At 37.1% G+C, this 18,072-nt stretch overlaps 1 protein-coding gene across 1 annotated transcript in view; it reads right to left on the minus strand.

The window, feature by feature from the left end:
• The window catches only part of ABCC9 (ATP binding cassette subfamily C member 9), a 139,893-nt gene extending 125,093 nt beyond the window's left edge, over window positions 1-14,800 (minus strand). The window contains exons 1-6 of the mRNA XM_068559737.1: window positions 14,548-14,800; window positions 14,079-14,193; window positions 11,549-11,609; window positions 10,043-10,204; window positions 7,359-7,500; window positions 2,392-2,513 (exon numbers count right to left, since the gene is read on the minus strand). Coding sequence (XP_068415838.1) covers window positions 2,392-2,513; window positions 7,359-7,500; window positions 10,043-10,184 — 406 coding nt within the window. The 5' untranslated portion in view covers window positions 10,185-10,204; window positions 11,549-11,609; window positions 14,079-14,193; window positions 14,548-14,800. The remainder of the gene's footprint in view (window positions 1-2,391; window positions 2,514-7,358; window positions 7,501-10,042; window positions 10,205-11,548; window positions 11,610-14,078; window positions 14,194-14,547) is intronic.
• Window positions 14,801-18,072: the final 3,272 nt, after the last annotated feature.

Genomic DNA, 18,072 nt, shown 5'->3' on the forward strand with positions numbered 1-18,072 from the left:
AGTCATCAGGGAAATGCAAATTAAAACCACAACGTGTTCTTAGTACACAGCCACCAGCATGGCTAAATTAGAAAATCAAGATCACCAAACGGATGTGAAACAACTGGAATTCCCACACACTGTTAGTGAGCATGTAAAATAAACCACTTTGAGAAAAAATCTGGTGGTTTCTTACAAATATAAACATTTATGTACCTACCCTATGACCCAGCGATTTCATTCCTAGATATTTACCCAAGAGAAATAAAAACATACATTCACAAAAAACTTGTACATGCATGTTTATAGCAGCTTTTTTTCATGATAGCCAAAATCCAGAGACAGTCCAGGGGTCTACTGACAAGAGAATGGAAAAACTGTGGTGTATTTACACAGCGGAATACAACCCAACAATCACAAGAACAAAATACTGATTGATACTACATGATGGATGACCCTCCAAAAGTCATGCTGAGAGAAAGAAGTCTTACAAAGAAGAGTTTACACTGTATGATTCAATTTATGTGAAGTTCTAGAACAGGCAACTCTAATCCACGGTGAGAAAAAAATCGGTTAGATGTGCCTCTACAGAGATGAAAATGAGGATTGATTAGTAAGGGGCACAAGAAAATTTTCACGGATGATTACGGTGTTCTAGATCATGATAGGGCTATACAGGTGTATGCATTTAACAAATTAAGATTTCTGTACTTTGGTATGTAAATTTTATCTCACAAAAAGAACTGCAAACAAATATTTAACTTTAGCTAATAATATGCATGCTGAAATAATCAGGGAGTGACGAATAGCAATGCCTGCAACTTACTTAAAAATGCATCAAAAAATTAAGATGAATTGATGGATGAATAGGGGAGTGGAAGGATGTAGATATTTGATAAAATAAATAGAAGAAAATGTACACTGAAGGATCTAGGTGGTAGTAAAATAAGTATTCATCTAATGCTTTCAACTTTCTGTATGTTTGGTGATGTTCATAACATAATGCTGGGACAAAATTACTAGTTCTGGGTTCTTAAAATGTGTGATTCTTCTAGGTCCAAATATTTCTCTCCTAAAATAAGGAGAAAGTTAGACTAGCTTTTAACTCTATAAGTCCTTCCAGAAATATGATCAAATTGTGCCCTCTGTCTTGTATCTACATGAAAATTTAGAGCCGGATTCTGACTGCATTTCCTTCAAAATATTATTAAATTGCACATTTCCTTTCTAATTACACCTTATAACTCTTATATCCGCATCAGTTTTTCAGAAACTTAATGTCAAGAGTATTGAATTCCCAATGTTATATATATTTTTGCTGTTGCCTTTTTTGGGCACCTACATAAGATTTCCGTAATAATATCTGCCTACAATTTTGTACCAAACAGCTTTCTATTAAGATAATTCTGACTTGGACAAGCCTTTTAAATTAATATTGAACTCTGACTACTTGTTTTTATTTGATTACCTTTGCTGAATCATATGATGTGACGCAAGACAGAATTAAATAATCAGCACTTATCACTTATTCATTTCAAATTTTAATGTCCTCTGGATAAACAAATAAAATAATATTTGTGTGGTTTAATCATTCCTTTTCCTAACTGCTATATTCAGTAGTCAATGTCATTTTCATCAAATAACAATCAAACGAAATCCATGAACCTTAGAAAACTGTAAACATTTATTCACACAAAAACATACAACTCTGCCTACCACTTCAGAGGACACACAGGCCCCTGCAGCCCATGCATAATCCATGTTCTGTATCTTCACCTCAGCTTTCTATATGAAAGTGTACACCAAGGAATGCAAGGATGGATCACAGTATTACATGTAACTATTTGGGATGAGTTCTTTATTTCAGCATAAAGCAAAAAATAAAATTAGGAAAACTTTAGACAGTCTCTGATTTCCACAGGACAAGAAGGCAAGAGAGGCTTATAAAAAGTAATGTTAGGCAGGATGTAGATGTGAGGGGCTATGGTTTGGGGGCAGCTGCTTCTCAGGAGAGTATAGTTTTCAGCATGCAATGAACCACACTCCGCTGCAGAGAGGCCCCCGATGCCTCAACAGCAATTCTAGGAAGAGTGTGACATGCCCACGGCATCCATGAAAGACTTGGATCTTCAGAAAATGCCTCAGGCCTCCAAACCAGAGGCAGAAACATGCAGAACTAGCTGGGGTGACTTGCTCATCAGATGTCCTGAGGGGATAGAGTTTTCACAGCCTATAATAACTCAACTTACTTCATCTCCACATTTAATGGGAGACTAAAGGAGAATTAATTATTATGGTTTTCTCATGCCTTCCAATCCCTACCCTTGCTGAGAGCATTTACTATGAGGAAAAAGAAAAACAAATAGCTCTTTGGGGAAAAAACAACAATTACAACACTTGGATCATACTTACCTAAAAGTAATTTAGGAAAATTTGATGTTTCAATATTATGATAATATACTATTGATGTTGTAGTGGCAACAAATCCCATCACGGCCGGCATGAAGAGGTGGAGATGCCGAGACTCTCGCCGCCTACAGAGAGCGGGACAGTATCAGTGTCTACAGCTGATGGTTCCAGAGAGCATCACATTTTGTTCCCAACTTTTTCATTAAAACGTTCTCTTAGCAATTTTAAAATACAAAATGAGGTATTTTATATACAGAATGCTACAAGAACATACAAGGAAGATTACATTGGGAGACATAATTCTGCTGAAAAGACTTACCCTCACATGGAGGGTTGGGTAACTACAGCTAAACAAGATGTTACAATGCTTACAACAAAAGCAAATGTATAACAATTCCTATATTGAAGGGCAGAACTGCTGAAATAATTTAACACCTGAAGCAAGGAAAAACAATCAGCTGAATATGAACTCTACTGTATGTTAAAGTACATTTATTCTTTTGATAGTTTTCCCAAACTTTATGGCCTTCAGTGACTTCTCCATTTTCATTAATTCATTCAACACATATGTGTTTGCTGGTCCAGACACTATTAGATTGTGGGATGCAACAGTGAACAAGACAAGATATAGTGTCTGTGGTCACAAAGTCTAGAGTCTATTGAGAAGAACAATAGGAAATAGGGAATTATAACACAGGTGAAGGGACTGGGAATGCATGCAAGGCTAGTGCCTGAGACAGAGAAAGCCTTGAGAAAGAAGTGACTTCTAAACTGAAACCTTAAGAAGAGGAATTGCTCCTCAGAGGAAGGAGAGGAAGACTGCTCCAGGCAGAGGGTCCAGATACGTCCAAGGGTACCACTACAAGCAATTCAGTGTGACTGCAAGGACACGAGACTTCATTCTGAGGGCAATAAAGAGCTTCAGGTGGATTGGAAATATGCCAGGACAGATGTGCATGGTAGACAGCCCTCAAGTCCATTTGTATTAATAATGCCATACAGTTAAACATTTACATTTTCTCAAATTATTGAAATATATTGGTACACAAACGGTATAGAGAAGGAAGTAAATAGTTCAAGAGTGAAGGAAAGAGGAAGATTTGGGAAGGTCGTTTCAGAAAAGGTATAGTTGACAATGAGAACTGAAATATAAAAAGGAAGCCACTAGTCAGGAAAGTGGTGGAAGAGCACTTAAAAAACAGGGAACAGAATGTGCAAAATTCCAAGTAGTTTAATGTTCTTTAAATAGTAAGTTTGAGATCAGTTTTATTATGAAAGGCATTGTATGCCATGGTAAGGAGCTAAAATCTAATCTTGCAGAAAACAGAAATACTTTAACAGGACAGTGGTAGAATAAGATTAGGGTTTTAGAGACAGATCAATCTGGTAGTAGTGTGGATGATGGAGTTGGTAGGTACTGTGTGTGTCTGAGGTGAGGGGAGAGACACAGAAGAAGGAAAGTAGTTAGTAAACTATGGGGAGAGGCCAGGTGAGAGATGATGAAAGCCTGAGTTGAGCTTTGGCAGCAGTAACATGAAAGAGATAATACAGTCTTTTGACAGTCCTTTTCTTCCTCCTCTTTGGACCACAGTAAGCCTTAGAGTAGTCACTTCTGGAGCAGGGTAACTTAGAGGTTAGAGTGATGAGACCTTTACTTGGAGAAGTAATTTGCATGTATGAGTTAGGAAGGTGTTTTGCAGGTATGTTACAGGCTTACTTTAAACCATTTAACTTATGCTCCAAAGTAACTGTAATTTAATGTTGGTAGAACAGCAAATTATGAATAGCTTTAATTGTATGTTTAAAGTCATATGTTCACTTGGAAAAGACTGTCAAAATGAACAGGACTTAGCGTTAGGGTATGAGTGTGACAGTGATGGAGATGTAGAGAACAATTCCCAGGGTGCTTGGGCGGATGGCGATAAGATTTTAAGAGGAAGAGCCCATTGGAGAGAGGAATGTGTGGATTGTGAAGGTGTCTAATAAACATGCAAAAGAAGATGCCTAAAAGGCAAGTGTATGTGGAGATCTGGAACATAATCAGGGACATTTGGAGTTATTAATACAAAGAGGGTAATGAAAATGTGATAGTACTATGATAGCGTAAGAGCTGGCTTAAAAACCACCCACCTCCTCCCAGAAACAGTTCAAATAATCAAAGAGAAAAAGTAGGAAATAAATAGTTCATCGTTACGGAAATTAAGAAATGCTTCTAATACTCTTTAATTATTGAAGCAAAGAAAGAATCAAAAGGCCACTTAATATTTAGAAAATTAAAAAATGAGCACACTACCCATCAAGGCCTATGAAATGTGGTCAAAACCATACCCAGAAGAAAATTATAATCTTAAACATATTCAATAAGAAATTATTATAATAAATAAATTAAGTAGTCAATTCAAGAAGTTAGAAAAAGAATAAGAGACAGTAAGGGAGGCAACAATAAAGGATTAATAAAGATAGCAGAAGCTACAGTAAGGGTCATATTTACTTTATTTCTTTATTAGGAATTTAATATGTTTCTTAACCATACTAGTATTTTTATTAAGATTTCTATCACATTGTAACTGCTCTACTTACAATGTAGTATAGTTTTTGAGTGTCCCAAAACCCTATTCTTTCCTTTAACCTCTATTATTTTTAGAGGAAGATTTGCAGACTTAAGTGTTTTGGTAGAAGCATAAATACCCCATTATAGCAGAAAATCTTTAGTCAGAAAGTTAGAGAGAAAACCAAAAACTATATAGCACAGAAAACAAAAGAACAATTTCAAAAAAAGAGAAAATGGTAGAAATGAAAACCTAAATGAAAACACAGTAATAGTGAAGATTTTAATTTACACTTTTCAAATTTGATGGATTAAATAATATAAAAATAATGAACATACAAGACTGTAGCAATCCAATGAGTAAACTCAATAAAATTTTGTCTCCTATAAAGAATATATATTATTTCTTAATACTCATTAATTACTTATAAAATGATGAAATATTTGACTATAATGAAGATGTTAATGTCCCAGAAGGTATTCATTTAATAAATTACATGCTCTAATAATAAACCAATCAAATCAGATTAAAGAGCAAACTGAAAATGACTCCTAGACCTAGGAGAGTATCTCCACCAGAATCACAAATTACTTAGATAGAAATAAAAAAGAGAATACTTCTTAGGAAAACCGGTGCAAAACAAGATGTTTCAAAAGAAAAATTAATAGCTTTAATATTTGTATTACTAAAAAAGAAAATCAAATATTCAATCAGGAAAGTCTGTGCATTGTTTCACTAATTATAATGGGCATTTGTGATATTTTAGGTAAAAAACGGTTCTTAAAATTTTGTTAAAAAAAAAAAAAAGAAAGAAGGAAGGAATGATCAGCAGTGTCAAATATGATAAGTATGTTAAAGAGGAAAAGATGTCCATGAAGCCATCATTAATGTTCTCTGGGATACTTGCAGAAGCAGTTTCCAGAATAGGACAAGGCATGAGAGAAAGCAAACAAAATCTTTGGGTTCAGAAGTAACTGGAAGATGTCTTTTGGAGAGTCCTGGATGAAAAGGGGAAGGAGAAGAGTCTGCAGCAAAAGAATGGGAGAGGGTAGCACAAGATCAAAGGTGTACTTCTGCTTGTTTTTAGCATGGGTCTCTTATATCACTACGGCTATAAAAAAAGGTTCCGTCATTAGCACATGTCCTCATTATTAGCTCAGCCTCTGTCCTAAGTCTCTGACTGAATCTACACATCAACCATGAGGTTGGAAAGGAGGACTCATCCTTGCCCACACGATGTCAAGCTTTTAGGACACATGGGACTTCCACTATATACAAGTACATAAAAACATGGAGAGTTAGCCTATATGTTAAGGGAATAAAAAAATGAAGACTAGAATTGGATATGCTAATACAATATAATACAAAAATGCCAAAGAGTTGTAAGCAAGTCTCAATAAGATAACAGCCAATATGCTTCTAAATGCTTGGAGAGGCGACATATCTTAGGGTCTCTGATTTTACTTTTAATCAGAAACTAAGATGTGCACATATATGCAAAGAACTGTCATAAAACATTACAAAATAGATGGCTCCATGACAAAACTCTTGAAGTTTCATTCCTTGTTAACTGCGACAGAAAAACATAAAACTCAGGAGAGGTTCTTATTCGATAAGAGGAAAATGATTTTCAAAACTTTCTTTTTTAGACTTTAAAGACCTTTTCATATCAATTCTTCAATGAAAGATATACCATTTAGTGTAATTTCATAATCGAAATTTTCCTATTACTTGAGTTTATTTTCTGTTACTATGTGATAAAAATATTTCTCCCACATTATGCTCAAGTTCAGTAGAATTCATTACATTCTAACTGCCTAATACAAACTTCTTCTTTTATAAGAATGACAAAATTCCTTCAAAAATAGGGGTTTCATGACAAATCCTGAGTTTGAAATAGTTATGTGCTTTGCCTCAACTTGTAGCCGCATCCTCACTGGTTCTCAGACTCCTTTAATGCCTGCCTCATCTATCTCTGCTATTTTACAAAGTAAATTGAAATATCTGAGAACTGGGTATATATATTTATACATAAATATATAACCATTGGCGCTATATGTTAAAATAGACAGTCCTTCCTGCTATTTATATCTATTTTGAAAGATAAGGTAAACGTCAAAGTGTTTAAAAAGAGAGAACTTTCTGCCAGGGCTTTGTAGACAAAGGCGCGAAGAAACAGAAAGCACAGCAATGAACAGAAGCCCCAGAGATCTGAACTTGTATTATCAGAGAAAGGATGCAGCACCACAAAAATACAGACAACGTGCATGTTTATCGTATAAAGTGGGTGACAGCTTTGGCGCCTAATAAGTTATAACCAAACAGTTAAGGCTGACTTGGTACGTTACACTCTCAACTACTATCCATAGCAACGTACCCACTAGGATTGCGTAATCCCATTAACTAAGTGGAGTCACTTACGAATCTGAAACGATGCCTTCTGCTATTTCACACACATGCACAAATAGGAGGGCAAATGTAAGAATCCATCTCAGGTTGTGTCCAGGAAAATGAAGCCATGTATTGTGATGAATTTGTACTTTTGAGCTTTGACTCCCCCACCCTGAAAAAGGTAAAGAGATAAACAAAGGATCAATTAGAATCATGGAAATAATTTACATTGTGATATGCTGGGTGGCAGGGGGATCCTGAAACCTTATTCCTTTCTAGGATAGCAATAGAAATCCTGGGCTATTTTCACTATGTTAAAAAAAAAAAAGAACAACTTCAATTAATTTTTCCAAGACTGCCTAGGTTAACACGTTAACATTCGTTGCCTTGCTCAGGAATAACACAAACTCTGGTTATTTCATGCTCATTAAGCTCTTACTGACAGGTCTCTGATTCACTCAAAAGAAAAATAAATCAATGATGATATTAACAAAAGCAATTTGGAGTTTCAAATCTTTCAAAAGATGAGGTCTGTGGGAGGATTGACCGAAAAAAAACCCTATACTTGGGGATGAAATATAGGACCCATTGGTTGAGTCAACTCTTAATCATATGCATATCATGCAAGAAAAATGATAACCTATGACTCGGCCAGCACTATTCAGCAGTGCTAGTGGTATTTTCTCAAAGAAAGCTAAAGCGTTGTTGATTGACAAGCTTTTAAGGAGGCTCAAGAACATTATAGGTTCACCCTTAGCTCCTCACTGAAGAAAAGGATTAGTTACCAGATTACGTTTTAGTAAAATTTTGATGGTTTCCCCTCAAAAACACAGAGTAATGTCAACTCATATATGAGGTGCTAAGAAAGGAGCCCACTCTTGTCTCTTTTGTCACTGTTATTTTCTCAATTTTTTGACTATAGAGAAACCCCACATACTTCAAGAATGAATGGGGGTGTGTGCTAAAAGTACTGAAGGAAGAAATTTCTGTATTTCTGGACAAAAGGGACCCCTAAAGCATTCTTTGAAAAGAATACTGATTCATATCTTAGTTGTTCATTATTTGAAAATTAGTTACATTTCGCATATTCTACTAGAATTTATGCTGTAAACTCCTGCAGGCAAGCTCTGTCTTTTTTTGCAACATTGCCATTTTTCTTATACCTGACACTTCTTTGAGATTTATTTATGATTTCTCACTAACTCAAGTAGCCAATGTTATGGATCAGTAGCCTGCATTTTTCTCCACCATTTCCCTTTGACAATGTTAATTCCAATTCCACTTGATTCAAATACCCTTTTGCCAGCCTCTGTGTTCCCTGCTAGAGATGCAAACAGGACTGTAATAATAATTGCTCTCAATAAGTTAACTGGATGTCAAAAAGGAATTATTAACTGTACAATTGCAATAAAAACAATGTTCTACTTTTGGCCAAAGGGCATTCTTAATGTCCTACAAATGCCACCACACATACAACAAGAAGTCCTGGTCCCAATATATTTAATGTCTATGCATTTGTTTGACATGAATAACTATGTACCAAGAGTTATGTTGGCCTCTGCATAATACATGTCATATAACAGAATTCCTTTGGTCACTGTTAGAATGCTAGGTACATAGTAATCTCTCAATTAAGACTTGGTCAATGAAGAAATAAAAACTTACAAATTATTTTTAAACATTTCTTTAAAGCAGATACTTAAATTATGCTTGCTTGCTTAAGAAAACAGTCTGATTGTTTTTTCATTTATTTTTATGAGCAAAATCATGCATGGGAATATTAAGCACCAAATTCAAAATAGTGGTTACCTCTTTTGAAAGGACAGTAACATAGGATGCAGGAAGAGTAAGAGGATCAGGAAATGGCATTCATACTTTTAGATTCCTTAAAGTGAGTGTGGTAAAGTCAATAAATGTTTATTACATTAACCTCTGTCATTTTTATATATGAAAAATATTTTATAATTTTAAAATGCTAGAAGGTCTATTTTGTTTTGGAAAAGTTATACAAATTATACATAATCGCTCTAAATAATTGTATTTTGTGTGGATATATATATGTAAACTGCAAAATAATAGGGAAAACTATATTTTTACCTTCTTCCTAAATAGTTTGCACATGTACGCTTTCTACCTGAAACACACCCTATTTTTTACTTGCACGCTCTGTATCTTTCAAGTCCCCAAACATGTCACTCTATGCATTGTCCCCACCAGCCCCAAAGCAAGTTAGTTGCTCTGGCAGGCAAACGCCCAGGATAATTTGTTCCTGTATCTGTAAATGCGCTTACAAGGTGGTGTTGGCATTTCTCTTCACTTTCTGACACACTTGTTTCACTGGAAAATTCCTGTGAATATTCCAGGCAAGTACTGTGTTTTACCCATTTTTCATTCTCTTCACCTAGCACAAAGCAAGCACTCACCAAATACTTTTGATCTATCTCATATAATTCTCTTTCCCTCTTTTTAAAAAACTGCTGCTACTTGAAGTCCATTTCTAGGAAGGCATGTGACTTCTACTTTATCTATAGAATATCAGACGCCAAAAACATAAGTAATTGGAAAGCGAAATACTTGCTTGTTCTTTTCCCGCAGACTTGCATGCTAGTTCCCATGCTGGAGAAATTACATCAACATTATACCAAATCTCAGCCATTAACAAGACTCTTCTTATAAACACTAGGTGATGAACTGTAGGACAGTAGGGTACTTACCAATAAACAATATTGGAAAAGTGATAAACAACAGGAAGACGTGAGGGACCAGGTTGAGGGCATCCACAAAACAGGGATTTTGCAACACACCATCATAGATATTATATGAAGAAATATTGTTACCACAGAATGAAAGGCTCATTTCTTCTTATATAGTTTACTCTAAAAGGGAGAGAAAGGAGGAAAAGCCTCTTATTATGAAATTCTCCTTCATTAACTTATAGCCTTAAAGAGGTGTTATATCACAAAATTAACCCCCTTTACCTTTGCAGTTGAGGAAGTAGAAAACTCTATGCCAAAGTTATTCAAGATTTACTTATCTTTAAAGGCCTTATACCTTCCATAAGGTCCACTTTTCAATAGGTATTTTTTCCAGATTAAAATATTCCATTTTAATTTGGAAAATACATAATAATTGATATCTACCAATAGTGGTAGCTCAAAGGAGTGTTTGTCTAAATAAATAATCAAAAACCAAAAATGGTTGTTTATCAAGAAAAAGGAGGGGGAAAAATGAAACTGACTGAAAAGTCAAAATGGTGTAATATCAAATCCTTTCCCATGGTCATTCATTGAAAATGCTTTCACAAACAACTTCAGCTGGACACAATCTACTGCAACATTTCATTCATTGCAGGAAATAGTAATACAACGAGACCAACGCGGAGGCAGCCAGCATACAGCCTTTTTCTGAACAATAGAAAAATCAAGTGTTTAAGACTAATTAAATATAATTCAAGTGACAAGTTAATGAAACTACTGAGGTCCCAGGGTCACAGCCTATTCTTACATGAAATGCACCCTACTCAAGTTTTGAAACAAAGGATGCCTTTTTATTGGAAAGCTCTATTGCATTAGAGGAGAAGTGGACAAGCTTAGAGAAGAAACAGAGGTCAAGATTACACACGGTTTTCTTAGCCATTGTTGGGACTCTGGCTTCTACTCTGAAAGAAATGGAGCCCCTGAGAGGGTGGAGGTCAGAGGAGTGACAAGCTCTGACTTACAACATTTTCAGTGAACTCTTACTGCTGTGCTGAAACATGGTCTAAGAGCCAGGGTCTATTTCATCAAATGTGAAATGCCAGCAAGAGTTTTAGCATTCGGAAAACTTCTTTTATAATGTCTACTATTTATTTAGCACCTACTAAATTCTGGGAACTTTGCATACATTATTTAAGCCCTCAGAACAATGAAGCAATGTTTGTGGCGCTCTTCATATTTTACAGAAGATGCCATTGATGTTCAGAGAGGTTCAATAACTTGCCAACCAGCAGAGTAGCCAGAATCCACATACACGTGTCTGACTATAAACTATCTTCATCCCACTCCATCACATAGCTTCCAACCTGTTTTTTTAAAGCAATCTCTTATCTATTCATATTAAAATAAGCAGCAGTTTAAGCTTTCAACCTCACTGGACTTTGTTTCTTTTCCATACTTACGTCACCTTGGATTCTGAGTTAGGTTATTCAAGCTTGGCAAAGGTTTAGATAACTAAAATAGTACCTTTTCTCTCTTCCCTTTCATTGATAATTGATTTACCAATGGTCACGAATCATATTTTTTCCTAGAAAAGAACAAAATGTGTTATACAGAAAAGACTGGCAACAGTAGGCAAACTATTGGAGAAATCAAATTTTAAACAAAAATTTTATAAAACATATGAATAGAACAACTAGTTAGAAAGTCTGTGTATTAACAGTCTGTAAGTGGTCATATGGAATTCCTCTCATATTATTTCTGGTAACACTTTTTTTTCTTATGTTCTCTAGTCAAGACCTTTTTTCATCTTTTTTAAATAAAATGTTACATTTTTTTAAAACTCAAGATGAGGTTATATACTTGCCAAATCCTTACCAACTGTTAAGGTTCTAAGCTAGATAAGGGAATTTTTAAAAGGACTTGAGATTTTTAAACTAGCAGTAAAATGGAAGTTCTGAGTTTATAATTGTATGTTAGATGTATTTCTGGTAAAAATGAAGAAAACAGAAACTGAAAAATCATAGCTTGTAATGGAATTTGTAAGACTACATCCTTTACTTAATAGAAGTGATACAAGGAAACTTTAAGTTCACTCTTAATTGAAAGACATGTATAAACTGTTTCCTAGAACAAACCGGAAAATAATTTTTACTTTAGCTCGTTTTATAATCTTATCAAAAGTTATAGTATTCCAATTGGCTACATTTATAAACCTTGATATTTCATCATGATCACTGAGCCAGATGCTAAAATATAATCTGAATTTGCAAAACATATATATACTTCATTAACGATAAGCACTGCCTGCCAGGTATTTAATCAATCCTGAAACCTACCAATTAAGTAACCTTTGGATACGTAACTGTGGAAAGAAAATATCAGAAAAGTACAACAACCTGAAAAAGTCAAAGAATATTTTTAGCCATGCACTTGATGTCTGGGACTTTAGGCCATTAATCGATTAAGTGTAAAAACACTTCTTGATACTGACCATGCACTGGGCACTAGGAGTTCAGCACTGCACATAACAGAAACAGTCCCTGTGGTCTTAGGCTATATAAATCAGACTAGATTAATCCCAAACATTCTTGGTATAATGTAAAGGTTATGATCCAAAAGACAGGGAAATATACAATGACATAATGGCACTAAAGTGCATACTTCATACTGGTGAAGTAAAAACTTTAGAATGATGTTTTTCTACCATAATCTTAACCTCACATTTCCCCTTGGCTCCCAGCCTGTTCACTGTCTCTCTCTGCATCCCTCCTTTTGCTTTTTCTTCTGCCTCTTCCTCTATCCTTTTCCCCTTACCCTTCTCCTCCCCAACACCCAGGCTGTATGCGGCACATTCTAATAACCAGCCCTTACTACAACCCAACACGGACAAAAAGAGGGAAAAAGTAAACTTATTGCAGATCTGTCGACATTGTTTGTGTTCACCTGAGGCGTTTTATTCAATCAGGATTTTTCAACTAATTCTTAAATCTCCAATTGTCATTCAGGGTTTCCCTCCCAGAACCCAGGTTAAGTTGGGAATGCTTTGGAAAGGGTATGAATTGCTGCTCTTGCTGGATAAATGCTGTCACATGACACCTACAGCCCCACCCCTTCTGGAGCTGTCTAGTTCAGCCAACACTGACAGAGGCCCCAGCATCCAGGGGGAGGGAGAGGGAAGGAGGCCTGATAGGAAGATATGACATTTTTCTCCCCACAAGCATAAACCCATAGGAAGATGTTCAACTGTTTATGATAGCTGATAGGGTTGGAGAATTTGCCAATGAACTTTAAAGACAGACACCAAAAGTGAAACTTCGATTCTAGGGATGGTCTGTAGAGTAGAAAACGTAAAACAAAAATACTCCTTGATGACCAAACTTACGATTTCATGGCAAGAATACTACCCTCAGTATTCTTATGCCTTGAAATGTATTGGGTGAAGTTCCACACCCTCAGGACTTATAACATTTGGATTCAGTTGATGAATATAAAGTAAATAAGTGAAAACTAGTGCTCTTTTCTGTTCACCCAGCAGACAGATGGAACAGCAATCCCAGAGAATTTAACATGCTGGAAACACCTGAAGAAAACATGCTAAATGCAATATAAAAAGCTTGCATTCTCACACACAATATAACTCATTCTTCAGTTATTCAGAGATTAACTAACTTATGTTGTGAGATACAAACACAACATTTTAAAGAACTTACTCAAGCCTTTATCATCATCTAGGGTATGTACAGGATCAGATCACTTAGGAAAACAAATGTAATTAAGTTATTTGAAGTTATTCAGTCCATGGTTCATAAAATACGAAGTAAAAGACATCTGTCTATCTATGTATGAATGACACATCCAAGTAGGAAATCACAAGCAAAAAAGTCCCGACTTCTGATTTAGTGCCTGATCTGAAGCACCCATCGAAGTTCTACTGCATACCAAAGGCAACGTTGGAACAACTCAGCAGATAAGATTCCTTACACAGACACTCCAGTGATTCTTTTTTTTTTTTTTTTTAATCCCACACTGGACAAATAAAGCAACAAATAAATACCTTGGGCAATCGCTTGATGCTGCTTCAAACCCCTACTGGTGCACTTGCACTACCTTCGAAACACCGGCTTCCTACACTGTCTTAAGTGTAAAATTCAAAGCAGGACGCAGAACTCCTATAAATCAAAGAGGAACACAAATTAAGCAGATGGAAAGTTACCTCGTGAACAAGACGGAAATGTCTGAGAGGGAAAAAAAAAAATGTAATAACTCCTTTCACTACATCCAGTTGGTTTAAGCAGGAGCCGACCAGAGTTTTCTAAGCAAAGCTGGAAACCTGATCTCCACGCCCTCTCTTCCCCGGCTGGGGCCCGGTCCCTTCATCCTAGAAATAGCGACGGCGACGGCGAAGCGCCGCGAGAGTGCGCGGGAGCCTTCTGGTTGCCGAAAGATTAGATCAAAATCGACAGCTGAGAGTTTTCTGTAAAATTCTGAAACGCTATTTATGTAGAAGACACGGACTCACTTACTCCGAAGGCAGCGTTTTCCTCCCCTGGCCGAAGCACGCCGGGCGCCGAGCGGATTATTTTTAGGGTGGTGGGAGATCAGCTGCTGCCTCCTATCGAGTTTCTCAATTGCACAAACTGCTCTGGGCTGAGGCGGACGCGGCGACTCCGAGGCAGGAAACTGGGAAGAAGCCCCGAGCGAACGCCGCGCCTGGGACTGGAGACCCTCCCCACCCCCGCTCGGCCCAGCTTTCCGCCGCGGAGCGGCAAACTTGGGGCGCGCGAGACAAGGATTTTACAAGTAATGTGCGTCTCCCCAATTCATTAGATGCCGAAACTTAACAGTCTACTATTCCTTTATCCCCAGAGTCGAGTTTCCCAACGTTAAAACACGCAAGGTCACTTGCACTTGTAATTTTTTTTTACCCCAGGCTCTGTATGCGCCTTTGTATTAACCACATAAAGAAGCGGATTTGGGGGTTTCACCATTTTCCCCCTGAGCGGACCGGGGAAAGGAAGGGCTCATTCCACACGGAGGAAACGGCTGCCAGGCTGTATCCTTGCGTGGGAATGTCTCGCTTGAGCAACGCAAGCTCAAGCCGAAAAATCGCCCCAGTGCCCCGGGAAACCTGGTGACTCCTCTGGACCAGTCGCCGCGCTCCCGAAGGGCGACCTTTAACCCTTGCCCCCCGAAAGTGGGGCTTTGGCTTCCCATGGGTTTACAATCAGTGCCCCTCACGCTTGGTCCCGACCAGAGAAATCATAAAGTCTCAAGGAGATAACGTGTTTAAAATACACTCACCCCACAGGAACTCCCCAACCCGGACGCAAGCCGTAAATTTTGTCCCGGGCAACCCTCTGTAATTAACACTCGTTTTTAGCAGGGGCCAGTCAACGTGAAATGACCATTGTTTTCGTCAACTGTCCTGATCTGAGAAAGGATGGTCAGCCCAGAAGGCTGGTGCCTCCGAGGCTCTGTGCGCGACCCCCGAGGAGCACCACTCCAGGCCCGCGGGCAGCCGGAGCTGCTCCCCAGACCCCAACCCCAAACCCCAAACCCCAAACCCCGGCGGCCGCTCCGACTCTGCGTCACAGCCGCCCCTCGCCCTGCCAGCCCCGGGCTTTCCCCGCGGGCGCCTCCCTCTCGGAAGGTCGCTGCTTTCCCGGGTGAGGCCCGGCCTCCTCGGCCAGCGACTGAAGCCGGGAGTCGCGGCCGCTAGGGGGTCTGCGGGGCCTCGTGGGGCGACACCGGGAGGCTCCCGGAGACTCTGGGCCCGCGTACTTTGAAAACGTGGCTACTGCACCCTGGAGCTGTTTGCCGCGACGCAGGCGCAGGGAGAAAGCGCGCTTCCAGGATGGGGATCCCGCGACTGTGGCCTGAACCGGGGACCCCGTGAACAAGCCAGAAGGGAGACCAGAGGCTCCCAGCGCGTCTAGGAAGAGAGAACTGGAAATAAGGGGTGCAGATAACCCCCAGATACAGACTCTGAGTGTGACCACACAAAATCAAGTTGACTTTGAGATTTCATATCTATATATATAGATAGATAGATAAGATATATATATCTAACAAATATATATATATATTTATATTTGTTAGATATATATATATATCTAACAAAGAGATACATTTATATTTGTTAGATATATATATATCTAACAGATATATATATATAACAAGGTCATTTGTTAAGATTAAAAGTCATGCTTTAAAAAAAATTTTTTTAAGTCAAACTTTGGAAAGTATGGAAAAGTATAAGGGTGACCAATAAGCCCTCAAACTTATAAAACTACTGAAAACATTTAGTTATATTTTAACAAAAACAAAACAAGTGTAGTGTTAAAAAGCATGGATCCAGGAGCCAGCCTGCTATCAAATCCCGCTCGCTACCCTACTAGTTAGCTCAGAGACTTGGGACAAATTGCTTAATCCTTCTGTCTGTCAATTTCTTCACATATTCAATGGGACGAATAAAAAAATGCATGCTTCATAGGCTTTATGTGATGATAAATGAGGTAATCCCTTTAAAGCTCTGAGAGAGTGCCTGCCCCTTCAATAAAAGCTAAAACATGCTATTGTGATTATTTTTTCTATGCATATTTTATGTTGTTGGCAGCTGCAAAATAATTTGTCTCCTCACAGTATCTTTTAAAACAATTATTTTCTGATGGCATTTTAAAATCTTTGTAGAAATACTTTTAAATGGCTGCATCATGTTTCATTTTGTGGCTATACCATAATTTTAAATCCATTTTCTTATTGTTGGTCAGAAAGTTGCCAGATTTTCACTACCATGGTTAATCCTATGATGAACTTATTAATAAAAGGTTTTTTTTTTTTTTTTTCTTTTTTTTTGGAGCAGATAGTTTCTTTAAGATACATTCTCAGAAAAGTAATTACAGGATCAAAAGTAGTAAATATTTTTAAGGCTGTAGATACAGAATGCATAACTACCTTTAGTTTGTGTAAACTCTCTCCAAACTCTACGAGATGACTTATTACACTTGCACCCAAACCAGCAATGAATCTCTTAACGTTTTTAAAAATCTTGTAATTTCACACATAACATGTTATTAACATCCAACGTTTTTCAAATGTTCATAAACTTTTGTATTCCCTCTATTAGGATCAGCTTGTTCACATACTTGTTCATCTAATGGGCTTTAATGAAGTTCCTATCATTTGCATGAACTTACAATGAGAGGGATATTAATCCTGTTTCATATATAGGACAAATATTTTTCCAATTTGTCATTTAAAAATGATGGTGGTTCTACCTTTAAAAAAAATAAAAATAATTCTTTTTTTATATTCTATACAGATTTATTAGAGCACACACCATGTGCTAGATCATGTGCACACGGAGCTCCATGATGAGTCCAACCTGCAGGGTCTTTGCCTTCCTGGTGCTTCTTCCTAAAGGAAAGTTTACTTTGGCAGATTTAGTGCTTTTTACCACTGCATTGTATTCCAGGGCTTTAGTTAATACATATTGACCTTCATTTATATTTTTTCAAGGTTTTTTAAAATTTGATTCCAGAATTTTTTTTGGCATATGCCATGGGATAAGAACCTAAATTCATATTTTATTTGTTACACCATTTACTGAATAATCTTTTTCCTTTGCCCTGATGTGTTATGCCACCTTTGTCATATATATATAATTATTTTATGATAAGATCTATTTCTGGGCTACTTGTTCTGTTCAATTAACCTGTTTCTCAGTTTTTTCTATTACTATGATCAGGTGGATATGATTATTATAGCTTTAAAGTATATTTTAACTGTGGTAGTGCCAGTCCTCTGTTTACTCTTTTCAAAATTTTCTTAGGTACTCTCTCTTTTGGAGATTTTATTGGAGTTCGTTAAATCTAGGAATTAATTTATAAAGAAATGTCATGTTTTTAGTGTTCTGTCTTTTCCACTTAACTCTTCTTTTTATCTTGATATTAAATTTATATAGTTCTGTACATTTCTTGTAATGACTGGTCACACAAATTCTACATATTTGTTTTCATATTTTGTACTGCTATTAAGAATACACTATT

Source organism: Eschrichtius robustus, chromosome 13, assembly GCF_028021215.1.
Source record: "Eschrichtius robustus isolate mEscRob2 chromosome 13, mEscRob2.pri, whole genome shotgun sequence".
Taxonomy (NCBI): domain Eukaryota; kingdom Metazoa; phylum Chordata; class Mammalia; order Artiodactyla; family Eschrichtiidae; genus Eschrichtius; species Eschrichtius robustus.